The sequence below is a fragment of the Lissotriton vulgaris genome, chromosome 5, assembly GCF_964263255.1.
Source record: "Lissotriton vulgaris chromosome 5, aLisVul1.2, whole genome shotgun sequence".
Taxonomy (NCBI): domain Eukaryota; kingdom Metazoa; phylum Chordata; class Amphibia; order Caudata; family Salamandridae; genus Lissotriton; species Lissotriton vulgaris.
In genome coordinates, this window is record NC_141693.1 from 346550226 (window position 1) to 346569542 (window position 19317).

Consider the following 19317-nt stretch of genomic DNA (forward strand, 5'->3'; position numbering starts at 1 on the left):
CCGACTTTTTGAACAAAGTCGAAGGTACCATCTTTGATCCGCAATCGCAAATCATGGTTACAATGGACGTTACGTCCTTGTATACCCAAATCCCCCAGGAAGAAGCCCTAGAAGTTATGCAGTTATATCTGGACATGAGAGAAAGACCACATCAGGTTCCGACTGCCTTCATTTTAGAATTGGCAGCAATAGCACTGAAGAGAAATTACTTCACCTTTAACGGTCAGTTCTACATGCAAGTGAAGGGCACCGCCATGGGATGTCCTTATGCCCCAGAAATGGCGGTGCTCTTCATGGTGCAGTATGAAGAAAGGTTTGTGGACATGAATAATCCCTTTAAACACCAAATACTACAGTGGTACAGGTACATAGACGACGTCTGGCTCCTGTGGCAGGGGAGCCAGACCGATTTAATGGCCTTTCACAGATGGCTTAACACTAGGCACAGAGATATAAAATTCTCGATAGAAAATAGCCCTAGCCGGATGACTTTTTGGATATTGAAATGAGGTGTGTAGACGGTCGGTTGGTTTCATCATTGTTCAGGAAAGACACCGACAGAAACACGATTTTACACCACAGGAGTGCACATCCCCGCAGTCTAAAAGCTAACTTACCCTATGGGCAATTATTAAGAATAAGACGGAATTGCTCAGAAATACAAGACTATGAGCTGCATGCCAAAGCATTTTGCTGTGATATGCAAGAGCGTGGGTATCCACGGAAGCTCCTCAAACATTCTCTTAAGCGTGCCAAATATACGCCTAGAGAAGGTTTATTACAAACCAAACAGCGCGCACCTTTGGAGAAACTCGTGTGCGTCACCACCTTCTGCCCGGACACACACAAACTAAGACAGGCTGTATTAAGGAATTGGCATTTGTTGGAGGGGTTGAGCTGCCCGTTCCCCAAACCCATTTTTGCCTACAGAAAAAACCCCAGCATTGGCCAGGAACTCATCCAAGCTGATGTGGTTATTCCTAAGCCCAAGAGCGACTTATTGGCGCAATGGAATCTCAACCCTATCGAGGGCCACCACAAGTGTGGTAACTGCGTCACCTGCTCCAGCACAATAGAAGGCGACGAGTTTGTACATCATGCGATCAAGTGGAAGCACAAAGAATTTTCTAATTGCAGAACAAAGAACGTTGTGTACATGATTCTATGTCCGTGCCAATTAATTTACATTGGAAAAACCAGTCAGCAAGTCAACCAAAGAATAAGCCAGCACCGATCGCGAATTAAGAAAAAGGTGATGTCTGCTCCAATGGTGGAGCATTTCTGTGAGAAGTCCCACAATGAACAAGAATTTAAATGGTCTGTTCTGTACACTATGAATTCCAGGTCAAAATGCCACGACGTCGAGCGCGTTCTGTTACAAAAAGAAGCGTATCTGATTTTAAAATTTAACAGTGCACAGACTGGTTTAATTAACCTTTCTGAGATAGCGCATATCTAATTACATCTGTCCTGATTTGCACCGGTTAGACATCCCTGGTTTGCCTGCTGGTCTTGGTCCTCTATCTCATGAGAATAGGTCCCTGGCCCCGAGAAGCCACCCAAAACGCTAGCACATACTAGCAGAGTCATTCTTTTCCTTAAAACAAACAATACATCAAATATTTGGGAGTGATGTATCCATTACTTCCAAACTACGATAAGGTGTTGACGATAATATGCCCAGCACCCACTCATGATTTTTCTGACAATAGCAAAAAATGTTTTTAAGTAATTGCGATTTATGGGACTACATGCCCCATAATGCATCAGCACAGTTTCTGCATATATAGCAAACAGGAAACAGCGGCGGCCATCCTTATTGAGAGAAATTCGAATCCAGCAGCACAGAACAGCGGCTCCAGCTACAGGTATTTGCCCCATCTGCACTAACACGCGCTCGCCTAGCGCTGAACTAGCAGAAACATCCCACTAAGGTTGCGCTTTGTTTTTCCCTTTAGAACGCTTAAATTAACAACCCCTTTCATGCGCAAACGAGAGATCGAATCAAGGTAGGCAACCTTTCTTCGAATTCTCCAAGCGAGTGTGAAACATCATTTGCACGCCGCTAAGCCTCTGAATGTCAATCTCTCCCATATCTCAGAATCCAAATTGATGGTTACGCCGCTCCTAATGGATCCTGCCAGCACTCGGCACTACCCAAAGTAAAAGGTACGCTTTCACTTCCCCAAACTGACTCAGCCACTAGAATAATGAATGAATCAATCAATCATGTAATTAAAAAACATCCTTAAAATCTTTCTAGGCTTCTTTGTTCGGCCACGCTATTCATTTAAACGGACCTCCAAAAGACCTCCTCTGAAATTTTACATTGAGCAGCCTTGGTATGTAGCGCACACCGTCATTATAGCTTCTTCATGGTAATAAGGAGCCCACACACTAGACTAAGCATAACATTGCTTTTCTATCCTACAGATACAAGACACATACAGCCCTAATGACAGATCAGTGACTCCAGTCTGGTCTAGAAATGCGTCGGCAGTGTTTGGGAGATACAAAGTATCATTGTTGTACAAAAGCTAGGACTGGCTGGTCCAGCATTAAAATATATATGTCATTTAATTACTTATATTCTATCCTCCCAACCCCTAGTTTCTCTCATTCAGTGTTTGCAATTTTTTGTTGTTTGTGATAAAAAAAATTGTATTATTTTTTCAATAATTGTTTTATTTAAAGTCTGATGTGAGAATACTTTCTAATGTGTGACATAATTGTTTCTAAATGTGTAAATAGTCTTTGCCTTTAATGTTTGTTAAAGTTTGTTTAGCCTTGTAAATATTTGCAATCAATGTCTTTTTCTGTCAGCAATTCTTTGAAAATATAAAAAATACAAAATGATTGACACAAAATAATGGTGTCTAGGGAAGCGACAATAAATTGGTTTCTTACCCTGTATCAAAAAAACGTATTGAGTCACTGTGGTTTGGGTACTTTGTGTTGTTCACTATTGATATTAGGTCTAGCCCTCACCACATAAAGGACCTAACCCCTTTTGTTCACATACTGCAATTGAGGCAGCAGACACTGTGAATCCAGTTCCTCTGGTGGCGGTGGCGCTGTCGGGAGGGGGGGCTGTCCGGGAACTGAAATCAACTCTGTTCAATGCACTACGTGGGCATGGAAGACTCTGGCTAAGCGGACACAGCTGGATTATTTATATGCCCTGGCGCTACTGCTTGCTGCGCACCTGTATATTTCGGCAACTAAGGAGTAGGCAGCCTTGCGGGCACGAGGGCCTCCGGAATCAGCCAGCTGGGAGACCTGTATAAGAGTGGCCGGTCCGGTCACTCCTGGATTTGCAAGGTGGGCAGGATCATGGTATAATGCTGGGTTTCAAGTATGTCAGGGTGCAGCAGGCAGTCACTCTATTTTCCCTGATTATCCAGCAGAGCCAAGAACACTGATGGCGCTGCAGGCGGTGCTGGCGGGGGAAGAATGTAGGGGGTCTGATAACTAAATTGTGCAATGTGCCACTGAGCGAGAGTGAACTCACTCAAAACCCTTCATACAATAAATGGAATGCAGTGCTTGGGTCCTCACTGTCGCTGGTACATTGGAAGTTCTGCTGCGAACTGACTGGCCGACTGACAGCAAACTGCAACCTCTGCACCATTCATTTCAAATATCTTCACCAGTTATATTATACACCAAGTCAATTGCGGAAGTTTGGTCTGCGGGAGAATGCATGCTGTGTGAGATGTGGGTAGGACGATGCAGACTTTATGCATCTTGTATGGAGCTGCGACAAAATATTCACCTTCTGGACTCAAGTAACGAGAGTGCTTACTGAGGTTGTGTTAGAAAACGTGGTGTGCACGCCTGAGGCTTGTCTACTGGGATGGGTAAAGAAGCTTAAGCCATGCAATTGGTGAATTGTCAATTTCTCGATCCTGTTTGCCAAGCGGGCAGTGGCAAAATGCGGGGGCGCCAAAACTACCCCAACAGTGCAAAAGTGGGTCCGAGATTTGATATATCAACAAACCAAATTAGTTTTCTTTGCCGACCAAGAGAGTGCAGAACTAACGAGGGCAAAGCTTAAATGGACTAGTGAATGGTACTAGAAATGCAAAAAGTATTACCTGTTACACTATGGTATATTTTGCAATGTTATACCTATGTTAAGGCCGAATTAAATGGATTCAAAGAGCTCCTCTTACCTGCTGATGTGTCTCAATATTATGCTGGGTGAACTCGCATAGATCTCTGCGGCAAGTATCTAACCCACTGATCTGTCTTACAGGCCTGTATGGGGTGTGATGTATTATGTGCCTCATGGAAAATGTTCAAATGCTGTATGATTCCTTTGTTTTATGTACATTATGTATATTTCTTACCTCTTATCTCTACATTCTCACTTAGAGGAAAACCATGAAGAAAAGAGGGAGGAAGAGATGAATTTCAATGAAGATATTCTTTGTCAGCATGGTATGTTTAACTACTGATACAAATTGTTTCACTCATATGAATGTAATGCAGATGGCACTTGGCAAATATGCAGGCAAAACTCCTATGCTCAAATCAGAACTTCTTCAAAGTGTGTTGAATATTTTTCAAATATGTTGTATTTTTGTAAAAATGAGTAAAAACAAAATCTATAAAATTAGAAATATTCCATACTGATGGGTACTTCTACCTGCAGGTTCTTCACCTTTAACAATTTTCCAAGTGCCAGACTGGACCAGAAAGTTCTGCAATAGCTTTCTAGTGCCGGTAGTGTCAGCCTTTGAATACCGCAGGATTGATTTGATGAACAATTTGGTCCACCTCTTGATCGTCTCAATTCTGCTTGCTAAAAAAATCACAGAATTTTGATATGATCAAGCGAGGGAAGGAAAGGGAGGAAACAGCAGGGAAGGAGATCTAAACAAAGAAAATAAGCATACTTTAGAGCCACTATAAACAGAATGTGACCATCCTAAGCAAATACCTGTAACAAAAAGAAATAACTGTCCTCCAAGGATTCTTTAAATGTAGTGGAACATAGACAGCTGTCCCAACCATGACAGATAAATGTGCACTGTAAGACAAATAAAGGGATAAGAACAGTATGGTCAGCCAAAGTTCGAGTTACATTGTTTTAAGCCCTCCTTTACTGTTTTTACATTAATATTTCTAGTTCTTAAAGGAAAAACCACCTTGCAATAGTATTTGCCCAACTTCACAGGGGAAGAGAATAACCCCTTTCTTTGATGCACCCTCTGTTAACGGCAACAGAAAATAACAAAGGATTACTTAATGCAGTAAAGGTTCCATTGCATCCGCTTGGCTTTTGCATATTAATTTCGTTACAAATGTATGCAAAATCGAAGTATAAGAATTGTTTAGAGTTATTTCCTGGAAGTCTTTACCAAGTTGACTTCATACCAATTCATCCAAAAGAAGTAACCACTTTATTACCAGAGTTTCTCACACTCGGTGTTAACTCAAGCCTGGCAGTAATTGTGCTGAGTCCGTTTTGTTCCCATACCATGTAAAGTCAGTATTGGAATCTTTACTCTGAAAACACCCTAAACAAACTTTACAAATCCTTTTAAACATTCACCACAAGCAACCATTTGAGAAAAACACTTCACATCTCCGTTGAGAAGCCGCACCAGTCACACAGCCGTCTGCTGCCGTAAAACAAACAGGAAAAACAGTTACAAGATTAGCCGATCTTTGTATCTTATCTGTAAACGAATAATGTCCATAAATTATAGAATCCAAACAGAGTCATAGCACCCTTACAAAAAAACGTTTGGCAGCAAGACAGTCTTCCCACCACATCTGCTGGAATGAGAATAATCTGCATCTGCTGGTTGTTGGAAGCCTGTGTTATAGCCCTGCCCATGCCGTTTACATGACAAAACGTTAGAAATAAGCAGGAAATACTCAACGGGTTTCTTGGGAAATGTAGTCCCTAAATCAGAAACGTGTGATTCTGACAACTCGAGGCCTTTGCTTTAGCAAACCACTATTCCTCAAACATTTTTGAAATCCTCCCATATTTCTACCTAATCCTATTCATCTGTTCATGCATGGAATGAGTATTCATGGCAGCGTTCAATGTAGGTACAGCGTGGGATGTGACAGGTAGAGGGCACAGTCTCCAGAATGACATCTGGCAGAGGGTCCCGATGCCAGTTAGATCCACACAGGACCACTGCCTTGGCATCAGTTCGGTTTTTTTTCCACGCCTTTTGACTCGTTCAGAGCTTCATTCTCTCACTCGCTTGAGAAAAGTTTTCTCGCACAGCTTTTCCGGATGATCCAAGACAAACTCATGCCTCCTACGAAGAAGTCTGGGTTCAAGCGTTGTAGTCTGTGCGACAGCCAAATATCCATCACATATCCATATGACTGTCTCTGTTGCCTCAGGTTGTGGCATAACACCTTGTCGTTTGACCTCTGCCACCAAATGCACCCAAAAGCCATCAAGGAGCTTAGGGCCAAGTTTTTAAAGCTCACTTTGAAGAGGGTCTTCAGGGGGTGGCGCAGGTCATGGTCAAGGGTCGAATCACCAGATCTTCACTGGATTAGAGGAGGCAAAAAATAAGATAACGCACTCCTCTTTTCTCAGAGGTGAAAATCACCAGGTAATTCCAGGTTCCCTCCGCAGTTAGTGGAGGTTTCCTCAACAGTGAGACCCTCAAGCTGACATAACCATCTCATCCCCACCTGCTCCCACTCCTCAAATGGCCTTCCTGTCCGATTTCCCGTAGTATGCCATGTCGAGGACGGGTCCGTCTGCCTTCATGCAGTCCATGATGTATGTCTTTTGGAGGGTGGACATGCCCCTGGAGTACTCTTAATCACAATTAGGACCAGTTAGATGTTCATATGGTTTATTCATTTGTTCCATATGGATTTTATCCAGCACCGCCCTCAGCTTTTGGGGCTCTACCACACCCGCCATTTTCGAGACTGGCATCAGTGGAAACAGTGGCTCTGGTCGGCCATGCGACTACTCCATCTAGCACCGGTGTCCAACTCTGAGCCACACCTTGGCCTGACTCTGCTTACACAACACCCTCAGCATTTGTGACAGTGCTGCCATTGGCATCGATGGGGGTGCCACAACCCTCACTTGTTGCCAGTCTAATTCCATCAATCCAGTAGAGAGGCACTCAGTCTTCTGGAGGAAGAACAATGCACCCCATATTACACTAGGATGCTTATTCGGATCTTTATTCTCAGGGTGGTGACAATGATTCTGGTAGGTTAAAAAAAGAAGGGGGGACCAGGAGCCTGTCAATTTCCAGTGTCCGTGCTCCAAAAATAGACTGTATAACAAGGGGGAGACACTGTTCCAAGAGTAGGGTGTAAATTATCACCCACTCATCAAAAGGGGAGAGTAGGAGTGAGAAGGAGGGTTGTAGAGAAAAGAAGAAAAAAAAGAGGCAGATATGCATCCCTAGTCTCTAAGAAACTAGTCCCGAAGGGGAGGGTAAGGTCTTACCTCTTTTGTTAGGCCTCACACTTCCCGAAGGGAGTCAAGTTTCATCACTGGGCTTATGCTCCTTGTTAGGCCGGCGCTGCAATGCCCGACGGGACACCTATTGAAAGGTTCACTTTCACTGAGATCTTTTAAGAGAAAAGCCGACAGGTAAATGCTGGCTAAGACCTGGGGTAGAGGGAGTGAAGTATGTGCTGTAAAAATATTAAAATACCTAAGGGTGTCCACTGGGAGACTTTAATAGTATGGTACCCTTGGTAAGATAAAAAACCACACAGGTTGGTGGGTTACTATGGGGCTTGATGTGCCCAAGTAACTCCTAAAAGGTCGACCTGTTTCATTCCTTGTATGTCCACTGCTGGATCAGTGGCATTTCTTCTGGACCTAGAGTGAGGTGAGAGTGCACGTGAGTGGTGGGGTTCCAAAGAAGACGGTAACCCACTAGAATTATAGGTACTGAAGGATCAACCACATGGCTGTCATTCATGCTATGGTGTTTGAAATCTCGAATTGTAGATCGTCATTAATAATGACAATGATTCTGGTTCACATTCAGATGGGCTTGCCGTCCAAATGTCCAGTGGGCTTGATATTTCTCCAGACTTTAACAGTGAGAGCACTCCAGGTCCGGAACACCCACCTCCACCCCTCCCCAGAGATGTCGACTTTTCACTCCACCATCAGAAAAGCAACCTAGGTCCTTCACCTACCACTACCTGCAGTGGTGCAAAGAGCTCATATCTTCACAGATTTCTTAGGGGTGGTGCTGTCCACTTATAAACCATTGCTTCCATTCAACGTAGCTCTAAGGGATACCTTGAAGTAGCACGGAGCAAAACCATCTTAGTTCCCAACGGTTAATAGGCGTATTGCTCACTGTTATAGACCTGCATCAAGGGATCTGGTCTTCCTAACCTTTCACACCTGTAGGAAACTAGGTGTTCGAGGCATGTGTGCTGTAGATACACATGTTTTGCGTACTCCTGACATCTAGTGTTGGATCCGGATGTTTGCAAGTTGTTTTCTTTAAAGAAGTCTTTCCTAGTCACCAGGTAAGGTGACTCCTACTTCCGGTAATAGTGCGCATGGTCATCGACTCCATTGTTAGATAGTTTTTTCTGCCATCGGGTTCGGACGTGAATTACTGCGCTCCGGTTCAAAACCGTTCTCGGGTTCCCTCGACGCGCAATCCTCTCTACCCTCAACGGTGTTGGTTTTGTACGCGTTTCCCACTTCTTCACATATTGTTTCAACAACTGAATCAAAGTTTAGATTGGAAAGCTTTGTGGACGGCCTTCGGTCCTAACCGCCCCGAGTCAGCGGCGGAGGTGGAGGAAGCCTTCCCCGAACAAGACTCCGACTCGGAGGTCGAGATAGACGCCGCACCACAAGGCTTTGGCACTACCTCTGCCTCCTGGCCAAGGTCAGCACCGAGACGACGTTTCGGACGCCCTGGCTCCGGGTCCGGATCCGAAACAGCCAGTCAAGCCTTCTGACTCGGTACCGAGTCGTCAAAAGTCCTCCTCGGAACCGAAACCTTCTTAGTTCCAAACACAAGTCTGGCTCAAAGCCGAAATCCTCTGTGCTAAAAACCAAGCAGCCTTCAGAGCCGAAACCTTACACACCGAAAACCCAGCTTATGCTGGCGCGAAGACTCAGGCACCAAAACCTTTATGGCCAAAACAGAAAGAGACCCCTTCGGGCCCGAATGTGGACATTATTCCATTAACACCAGATCCAAAGCAAAATAAGCTATATATTAATCTGAAACTGGCCATATTCACACAAAGCTACCTCAAAAACGCAAACTTCATGATGATGACATTTCTTACAAGATCCTTTAAAGAAAAAAATCTGTGGCTACAAGTCCCTTGCAAATTTTACACCTCGGGATCCCCCGCAATCTCACCATGATGATGGCGATGCTGATGATGGTGGGATACATCTCCCAATAGATCCATGGATAGAGTATACAATTGATCCCCCAGGTAGTAATGATCCAGACCTTTACCCAGCCAAACCATCTCCTCCAGACAACAGTGCATCCCATCAATAACTTTTTGCCAGGGCTGCACAATATTATGGGGTGGCATGGCACAAAGAATCACTAGAGGAAGATTGTTTTGTTTGAAACTCTAGCATCCACACACAGGTCATCACAAACACTTTGCATGCTTAAAGGCATGATGCAACATGCCTATGAGATTTTTAAGGACCCAGTCAGAGCGCGCATCTTGACCCTTAGGGTGGACAAAAAGTAAAAGGCCTCTCCTACAGACCCTGTATTTATCAAGGGCCAGTTGCCATTCGATTCCCTAGTAGTATCTAATGCTTATAAGTGGGCAAAAATCTCAGACGTCAGGAGATGCTCTTCCGCTAGATAAAGAGTCCAAGTTAATTGACGCTTTTGGCAAGCGCATAGCTGCTCAAGCTGCTAATCAATGGCACATTGCGAATACGCAGGGTGTTTTAGCCAGATACAACAGGTCACACTGGAAAGAAATGGAGCAATTGCTTCCATATCTCCCAGATGAGCATAAAGCTAAGGCACGGGACTTAGTAAATCAAGGTAAGCTCCTTTCTAATTCCTCTATACCATATGCTCTAAATGGTGCAGACATTTTGGCCAGAGAGGTTAATACCAGCATCCTGCTCAAGAGAGACGCTTGGTTAAGGATTTCAGGGTTTTAAGCCTGAGGTTAACAATCCATCCTTAAACACCTTTTGATAAAGAACATCTGTTTGGTCCTAACGTAGATCAAGCATTGGAGAAGATGAGAAAGGACACCAAAAGTTATCCAAATCTATCGGAGCTCTCCAGTCTCCATCCAACAGAGGCTCCTTTTGTCTCTCCTTTTACAAAGGAGGGTCCAAAACCCCATTCCCAGATCAAAATACCTCAACATATAAAGGTAACAACTAGCCCTCTCCTTCCAGAGGATTTTTTCGAGGAGGTTAGAGAGGCAACAAGTTCAAGGGTAGGGCTAAAGGCAACACAACCCATAACTCCCTTTCCCCCCCAACAAACAGTGATTTGCCCACGCTTTCCCCCAATTACACCACACCTATCTATAGCAACAGACAAATGGGTGATTGGAATTATCCAACATGGTTATTGTCTGAAGCTTACCAGCACTCCCCCAAACGTTCCACCTTGATCCCACAATTTGTCTCCAGAACACCTACAATTGCTAGAACAAGAGGTTCGATCCCTCTTAATAATAGGAGCAATAGAGCCGGTCCCCAAACAGTACCAGGGCTCGGGTGTTAACTCTATTTTCTCATTCCCAAAAAGGACAGTTCCATAACACCTATTCTGGATCTCAGAGAGTTAAACCATTATATACTGTCAGAACACTTTTATATGGTGACGCTTCAACAGGTACTCCCACTTTTTCAAAGAGCAGATTTTATGCCTGCTATCACAAATACCTCCGATTTGTGATAGCAGGCAGGCATTACCAGTTCAAGGTTCTTCCCTTCGGAGTGACTACAGCGCCCTGAGTTTTTAACAAATGCCTGGCAGTAGTCGCCGCTCATCTCAGAAGGCGGTACAAAAGGGGGTGGTGATGGACGGAGCATCTGAATCAATCAAACACTCACACCCAGTCAAAAGATCTAGGTTTAATCCATCACCGGTCTTTAGCCCACTCTGCCACCCCAGTTCAGACATGGCTATATGCAAATCAGTCTGACCCTGTGCCTCATGGGAACAGTCCAGCCCGAACTGCCAAGCCATGTCTTCCCTGGACCGGAAACAAGCTTCCGAGGACCGGTTTCTGGCATTCCAGCCGTCTTCAGCCCGGCTTGCTTGAATCCAGTGGCAAAGTGAGCAAGGGACTCACGTCTGAGCATACCCTGCCACACTTATGGCGGCAAAAAAAAGGCAGCAGATTCATGTATTCCCCTATCTATAGACGACTGGCTTATTAAAGCCAGCACACAGCCAGAACTTTCTACAACACACAGATCACAATAGATCCACTTCATGCACCGGGGTTCACCATCAATGCTCAAAAATCTCAACTGCATCTGTCACAGATGCCATCTTACTTAGGAGCCAGTCTAGACACACTTAAAGCTCTAGCCTCTCCAAATGTAACCAGAATACACAATAATCAGGCTGATTCTATAGTTTCAACCCAACCAAGCTTTGCCAACCAGAGTGTTCATGCAACTACTGAGATTGATGGCGTCTTGCATCGCAGTTGTACCCAATGCAAGGCTACACATGCGTTCCCTACAAGAGTGCTTGGCACATCAGTGGATTCAGTCGCAGGGTCAATTAACCGATCTAGTGTTGGTAGACGGCCGTACCCATCGCTCTTTGCATTTGTGGAACCCACAAAACTTATCTAAAGGACAGCCTTTCATCGACCCTAATCCACAGATCGTGCCCCATGCAGACACATATCTAACAGGTTGGGGCGCTCATCTCAAAGGTTACACAATACAGGGACTGTGGAGCAATAAGCACAAAAGACTCCACAGCAACTATCTAGAGCTTTTACCAGTTTTTCTAGCACTCAAAGCTGTTCAGACTCACCTCATAACCAAAACTGCCCTAGTCTGAACAGACAACATGACAGCGATGTGTTATGTGCAGAAACATGGCGGAACACACTCTCTCCAACTATCGACACTTGCTCAAGCCATTTGGAATTGGGCCATCCATTACAGTATTTATCTTCTGGCAGAACATCTCCCAAGGGTAAGCAATCAAATTGCCGACCACCTCAGCAGAAGGAGACCGAAAATTCATGAATGGCTGCTTCATCCCCAAGTTCTCCTTCCCTACTTTCAACAATGGGTTTTCCTTAAATAGACTTTTTTGCCACAGCCGAAAACGCAAAATGCCCAAGCTTTGGCTCTAGGTTCCCACACCCGCTCTCAAAGGCCAATACCTTAAGGATGAACTGGTCAGGGATATTTGCCTACGCTTTTCCGCCTCTACCGCTCATTCCGTGTGTAGTTCAGAAACTCTGGCAAACATCCCTCACACTAATCATAGTAGCTCCCACGTGGGCCCGTCAACCATGGTACACCACCCTGTTGGATCTATCAGTAGTTCCACATCAAAAGTTGCACCTCACCTCCAGTCTCCTCACACAGAGCCATGGAGAAATCAGACATTCAAATCACAAAGAACTGAATCTTGCGATCTGGCTTCTGAAGTCATAGAGTTTGGTTATTTACACTTACCACTAGACTGTATGAACATTCTAAATGAAGCAAAAAGGCCTACCACCAGGGCTTGCTATGCAGCAAAATGGAAAAGATTTGTTATATACTGCAATAACAACAAAATCAGTGCTTTAGATGTTTCAATACAAAACATTATCTGTTACCTCTTACATTTACAGCAAACTGGACTATAATAATAATAATAATCTTTATTCGGTTTTTTAGCATTTGCAAAACCATAAAAGATGACATTCAAACATTCACAGTAAAAATTTGCAGTTGAATATACATTTAAAAGAAGAGAAAGTGCCTAGAATTTACGTGACATATAGAATTATCTTTTTAGTTTAAAGATTGTTTCTATGTCTCATAATGCACTTTAAAAAGTTCAACACATGATACACAATGGTTTCAGAGTCCAGAGATTGAAGTGCTAGCATAGCTGGACGACATTGTCTATAACCCCATTTTTTTAGTAAGGGGATAAGCCATATTTTTCGGTGGGTGTGGAAGAACTTGCAAAACAATATTGTATGCATGGTGGACTGTTGAGAAAGATCATCGCAAGGACACAGGTCCAGCTGAGTTTTCCAGTTATTTTTTTCCGGAAATGTCACAAGTCTGAAGAAGAGGTTCATTCTGAACCTTGTTAAAAGCATTTTTTCGTATGCGGTGATCTCTAAAGTCAAATAGAGCTGGATTTTTGGAGACTGCTGTGTTAAAATCGCGTGCATGGTAGATTTTTTTGAGATCAATGAAGACAATCTCAAAGATTCCAAATGGCTCAATGCAGTCTGTTTCAGTTCTTTTTTGGATATGTCTTTTAGGTCTTCTGGTTTATGATAATATTGTTGTAGACCCATGTCGGAAAAGAAGTGTCTTACATAGGAGAGCCAAGCTATTTTGTGGGCGTGGTCCAACTCCATAATGTCCTGTACGATGTTTTTGGTCAGAGTATTCTTTTCCGACAGCCAGACTCGCCTCTAAAGTAAAAGAGGTTGGATTTTAATTAAATCCTCAATGTATGATATTCCCAGTTCTATGTGTGAGGCATAGGTGGAGGTGCCTCGTGGTGTTGATAGAAGGAATCTTATGAAAATGTTTTCCTCTTTTTGAATAGAGCCAGTAGGAGTATGACCCCAGATCCCTGCGCCGTATAATGCGATGGATTGGCATTTCGCAGCATAGATCTGTAGTAGTTCTACCTGGGGTTTTTTCCCCAAGTTTGTTTGAGAATTTCATTAATGCCATAATTGCACGTTTAAATAAATGTCTCCTAGCCTCAACCGCCGCTTTCCAATTTAGGGCGTCATCAATCATAACCCCTAGATAGGGATATTGTGAGGTCTTTTCTATTTTTTGTTTTTTCAAGTAAATGGATTTAGGAGCTTTTCTTGGTCCACCGACCACCATGACGAATGTTTTTTTAATGTTGATGTGCAAGTCCAGAGCACCCATGAAATCTGCATATTTAGATAAGGACTTCTGCAGTTCAATGGGGGTACGCGCTAGTATGACAGCGTCGTCCGCGTATAATAGGGCGGGGATCAGGCGGTCTTTTGCTCTTGGGAGGTCCCTTCCTCCTCTCAACATGGTCTCTTCTAATCCATTGGTGTACAAGGAGAAGAGGAAGGGGGCCAAAACACAAAGAACTGAATCTTGCGATCTGGCTTCTGAAGTCATAGAGTTTGGTTATTTACACTTACCACTAGACTGTATGAACATTCTAAATGAAGCAAATAGGCCTACCACCAGGGCTTGCTATGCAGCAAAATGGAAAAGATTTGTTATATACTGCAATAACAACAAAATCAGTGCTTTAGATGTTTCAATACAAAACATTATCTGTTACCTCTTACATTTACAGCAAACTGGACTAGCTTACTCATCTATTTGTCTGCACCTTGCAGCGGTAGCTGCATACTTATAGAATAGACAACATCTGTCACTATTCAGGGTTCCATTAATCAAAGCTTTCATGGAAGGATGAAAAGGGTAATACCACCAAGGATTCCTCCTGCCCCAAAATGTAATCTCAAAATTGTTCTCACAAGGCTCATGGGGACACCATTGCACAAGTGCCCTTTGCAATTTCTCTTATGGAAAGTTGCTTTCCTCATTGCCATCACATCACTGATGAGAGTTGGTGAGCTAAAAGCATTAACCTTAGAAGAACCCTTCTTTCAGCTACACAAAGACAGGATGGTTCTCCGCAGCAACCCTAAGTTCCTTCCCAAAGTAGTTTCTGCTTTTCATATAAGCCAATTGGTTCAGTTACTAGTTTTTTTCCTCGACCTGATTCTATAGCAGAACTCCCTTCACACACTTAATGTTAAAAGAGCTTTACCGTACTACATAGATATGACAAAAGAGTTTCTCAAAACAACTCATTGTTGCATTTGCTTCACCCCACAATGGCAATCCTATCTCAAAATCTGGTATTGCCAGATGGATTGATAAATGCATTCAAACATGCTATTCTAAAGCTAAAAGAACTTTAACCATACGCCCTAGAGCGCATTCCACTTGCAAAATAGGAGCTTCAGTGGCCTTTTTAGGTAACATTCCTCTAGCTGACCTATGTAAGGCAGCTACATGGTCTACACCACACACATTTACCAAACACTATGGTGTAGATGTGTTAGCACATCAACAGGCTAATGTAGGACAAGCAGTACTTAAAACACTATTCCAAAAAACTGCAACATCTACAGGTTTGCAAATTGCAAATGGGCAGAATGCCTCCCACTATATTATTATGTCTGGATTGGACACAGCAGACTCCGACTCCAGGGCTGTGGGTACCTCCAGGACAGTTTGTTGCCACACTTGGCTCAGAATGTCCAATTTCTCATTCAATATCCAGGCTAACCAGATAGACCACCCCTCGGAGGCGTGCATGTTTGGAGACAAGGCTGGCTCAGCAATGCAGCTGTTTAAGGCCAGTAATGCCACAGCCATATCAATGGGCCTTCAGCTTCAGCAAACCATTAACTTCGTGTCTTTTCATCTCTTTTGCTATTTATGATGAGGCAGCAAAATCCACTCGTCCGGCAGTACAAAGGGCATGGTAGAGGTAAAGGCTGTAGATCCGCCATGCAATCCTCCGCCTCTTCTTCCCCCGAACCACCAGGTAAGCAAGCCTAGTTTGCTTCCTCAAGCCCACACAAGCCTAGTATGGCCGGTGTCCTATATTTTCTTGCCTGAAAATCCATTACTTTAGACCAGTGGTTCCTCCAAATCTTAGAAAAGGGCTACACATTGGTCTTTTCTATGTACTAACAATTTGTGGTAGTGCCCTTTGATTTGAGATCGGCACCTGGAGTCTTCACAAAGGTGATGGCAGTGGTTGTGGCTCATCTCAGATGGCAAGGAATCCCCATTTTCCCTAGACAGCTGGCTTCTCAAAGCCGGCTCGCCGGAGGTGATGTTGCGCCATCTGCAGATGATAGTATCTGTTCCGTTTGACCTGGACTATTCGATTGATGATCCCAAATCTTACCTGCGATCCTCCCAAGGACTCCAGTTCATAGGTCAGTACTGGACAGCATTTTCCCCCATGCATTTCTTTTGGCCCTGAGAATTCGAGGTATCCAGGAGATTGTTCCATCTTTCCAGCTAGGTGCGAGAATCCCAGTCCATAGTCTCCTGCGATTCCTAGGTCTTCTGACTTCTGCATTCTCCTAGACGAAAACATATGTTGACACATGAGGGGCCTGCAGTAGTGCCTCTCAGGCAGTTGTTCTAGTCCCGTGGGGACTTGTTGGACTCCATCGTGATCTCCCCCTTTGCTTCGGCGGAAGTGGATTGGTGGACAGCCGAGTCAAAACCCTATTGTGAGATGTGACTTCGGTAGTGACGAATGCCTCCACCTTAGGGTGGCTAGCCCATCTGGAGGACTTTGGGATCAAGGGCATTTGGTATCTGGAAGAGTGGGTTCTTCACATCAACCTGCTGGAACTGTGTGTGATTGGCTAACACTGAAGGCCTTCCTCCCTTCCATTGTGGGTCGCTTTCTCCAGATCTTGACAGACAACACTAATGTGTTGTGATATGTGAACAAGCAAGGGTTAGTAGGGTCTCACCTTCTTTGCCTGGACGCGTTGAGACTGTTATCTTGGGCTCACCAGTGGGGCACTCCTCCAGTAGACTTACTCTCCTCCTTGGAAAATGCTCAGTGCCTGTCGTTCTGCGCCCTCCAGTATTCGTTGGGGAGGGCCTTGTGGGACGTATATCAGTTGAGATGGAACTTTCAGCTGCATTACGCACTCATGCCACCCTGGAGGTCCACCAAGTAAAACAAGTAACCCAGTCTATCATCGCTGAGTGGCAGAGTACACTGCTAGCCCGACTTTGCCATTCTGAGCAATGGCAAAGCCACTAATTCACCTGTACATCTGTGTAAGTCCCCCCACTGGCAGGCCTACCGACTCCTAAGGCACGGTGCAACATATGACACAGACAGAGCATGTAGTTTACATGTCCTGACCGTAAACTCGCAAAAACACTGTTTTTACTGTGGAAAGGCTTTGTCTCCCAGTTGGTGAGTTCAGGATCATATGCCGACCCCTCAGCTGGGCTACCTCCTGATTAATGTGACCAAAGTCGGCATGCCAAGGTATCAAACAACTTGTTACATTATCCCGACTTATCTCAAGTCCAAATTAATGTAATTTGTTGCAGTGTGCATCTTTGGCAAATTTGCTACTTTGTTGCTGTAGGAGGCTGGCTTCGCATATGGTGCACACTTATATAAGTGAAGCACCATGCGCTAATCCAAATGACTCTGATTGTGATTTTAGTGGTCTTAACAACCTTAGAAAGCTCTCTAAGTGGTAGCTGTGAAGAGCAGCCTCCAGGCTTATCATGAAGGAGTGTAAAGCAACTTGATTTACCAGATCTAATCGTGTAGTGTAGGTGTTAAAAATGGGGGTCTCTAGTTGGCAGCGGTAAGTACCTTTGTCCAAATAGGGACCCTTGATTCTGGTCAGGGTAAGGGGGATACACACTTTAGATAACCTCTGCTCACTCTCTGGGTAGCTTGGCACAAGCCGACAGACTTATCCCAAAGGCAATGTGTAAAGTATTTGTACACAAAACAACCAGTAATACAGTGATAACACCAGACATTGACCCCAGACCAGTTTAGGAAAAATAAAGTATCATTATCTAAACTCAACTAGACCAAAATGACAAAAATCCAGTATACATGTAATAAGAATATGACACAACAAATTGCGTACAGACACTGCAGTGGCAGGTCTGAGATACCTTTTCAGGACTACTCATGTGGGTGGCACAATCAGTGGTTTAGGCCTACTAGTAGCATTTGATTTACAGACCCTGGCACACTTCAGAGCACTTTACTAGGGACTTACCAATAAATCAAATATGCCAATACGGGAGAACTATTTGTAACAACAAATTACAAAGAGAGCCTATACACTTTAGCACTGATTAGCACTGGTAAACTGTCCAGAGTCCTATAGCCAACAACAGCAGGTCTGGGATAAAATAGGAGGAAGAAGCAAAAGGTTTTGGGATAACCCTGCAAAAAGGGCCAGGTCCATCACAACCCCCTTCCAGCCTAATGCAGGGTAGACCAATCCATACCTCGATGGGCTTCCCTGCTTGGGGCGATAGAACATGGAACCTGGCCTGCAACAGCAGGTGTCTATTCCCGTTCTACACTTTCCCTAAACCCAGTTGGATCCCTCTATCCATCCTCTCGGGGCCTGCTAAGCTGACCCATGGGGAACCCTTCTTCTCACCTGTGGACCCAATCTGTGCAGCGCCTAAACTCACTTTGCTCTCAGATGTGTCCCAACAGACTGACAGTACCCCCATGGCCAACACAGTGGTGTGGCCCAGTCCACCCCCAGGGTGTGACTCCTATCTCCCTCTAACCTCTGTGGTGTCAGAGAGTTGGGGGGGGGGTAGCCCCAGGTGCCTGGCATACTGACACTGACCCTGACCCCACCAGCCTAGGGTCTGTACCATGCAGCTGGACAGGAGACTGGGTTGGCTCTCCCACACCCTGTCCCCAGGGCCCAGCGCTAACCCACCGGGAGCATTCCTCCTCAATTCCATAATTGTCAGGTGTTCCGCCCAATTCTCCCACCAGTTCAAGGGTGCTATCCTGCAACTGGTACACCAGCCCAGGGTCTGTACCCTGAGCCTGGACACAGGACTGAGGTGGGCTTTCCCTCACCTGGCCCTCCTCCCTGTGGCTCTGGACGTTCCCACCTGGAGCGGCACCCACTACAGCAATGAACACTACATTTTTGCTGCCATGAACACTACATTTTTGCTGCCATGAACACTACATTTTTCCTGCCATAATCTGAGCTGGACTTCACCTCCAACCTAGCCAAGCTCATTTCATGAATTACACACTTTTTCTTTTCAGCTACGGCTCACTTTGTCTCCCTGCACTCCTTGTTCAGCTGTCTCAGCCTTCGGTCACGAGCGCAGTTCTGATTCCTTTCCTCACGAGCCAGTCTTCCCCACACTGTTCCCTTCTCAGGGCCACTACCCTCTGGATATTCACATTGGGGATCCTCCCTCTCAGAGTCATCTGACAGTGTTGCTTCCCAGTGTGGTACTTCATAGTTATACAGGGCTGCCTCAAGATCCTGCCATTTGGAGCTCCTCTTCACAGGTAGCACCTTCTCCTTACA

At 44.7% G+C, this 19317-nt stretch overlaps 1 protein-coding gene across 2 annotated transcripts in view; it reads left to right on the top strand.

The window, feature by feature from the left end:
* Positions 1-19317, top strand: part of USP48 (ubiquitin specific peptidase 48) — a 776411-nt gene that overhangs the window by 374653 nt on the left and 382441 nt on the right. For both annotated transcript variants that reach the window (XM_086921588.1, XM_086921587.1), the window contains exon 15: positions 4378-4443. In XM_086921588.1, coding sequence (XP_086777714.1) covers positions 4378-4443 — 66 coding nt within the window. The remainder of the gene's footprint in view (positions 1-4377; positions 4444-19317) is intronic.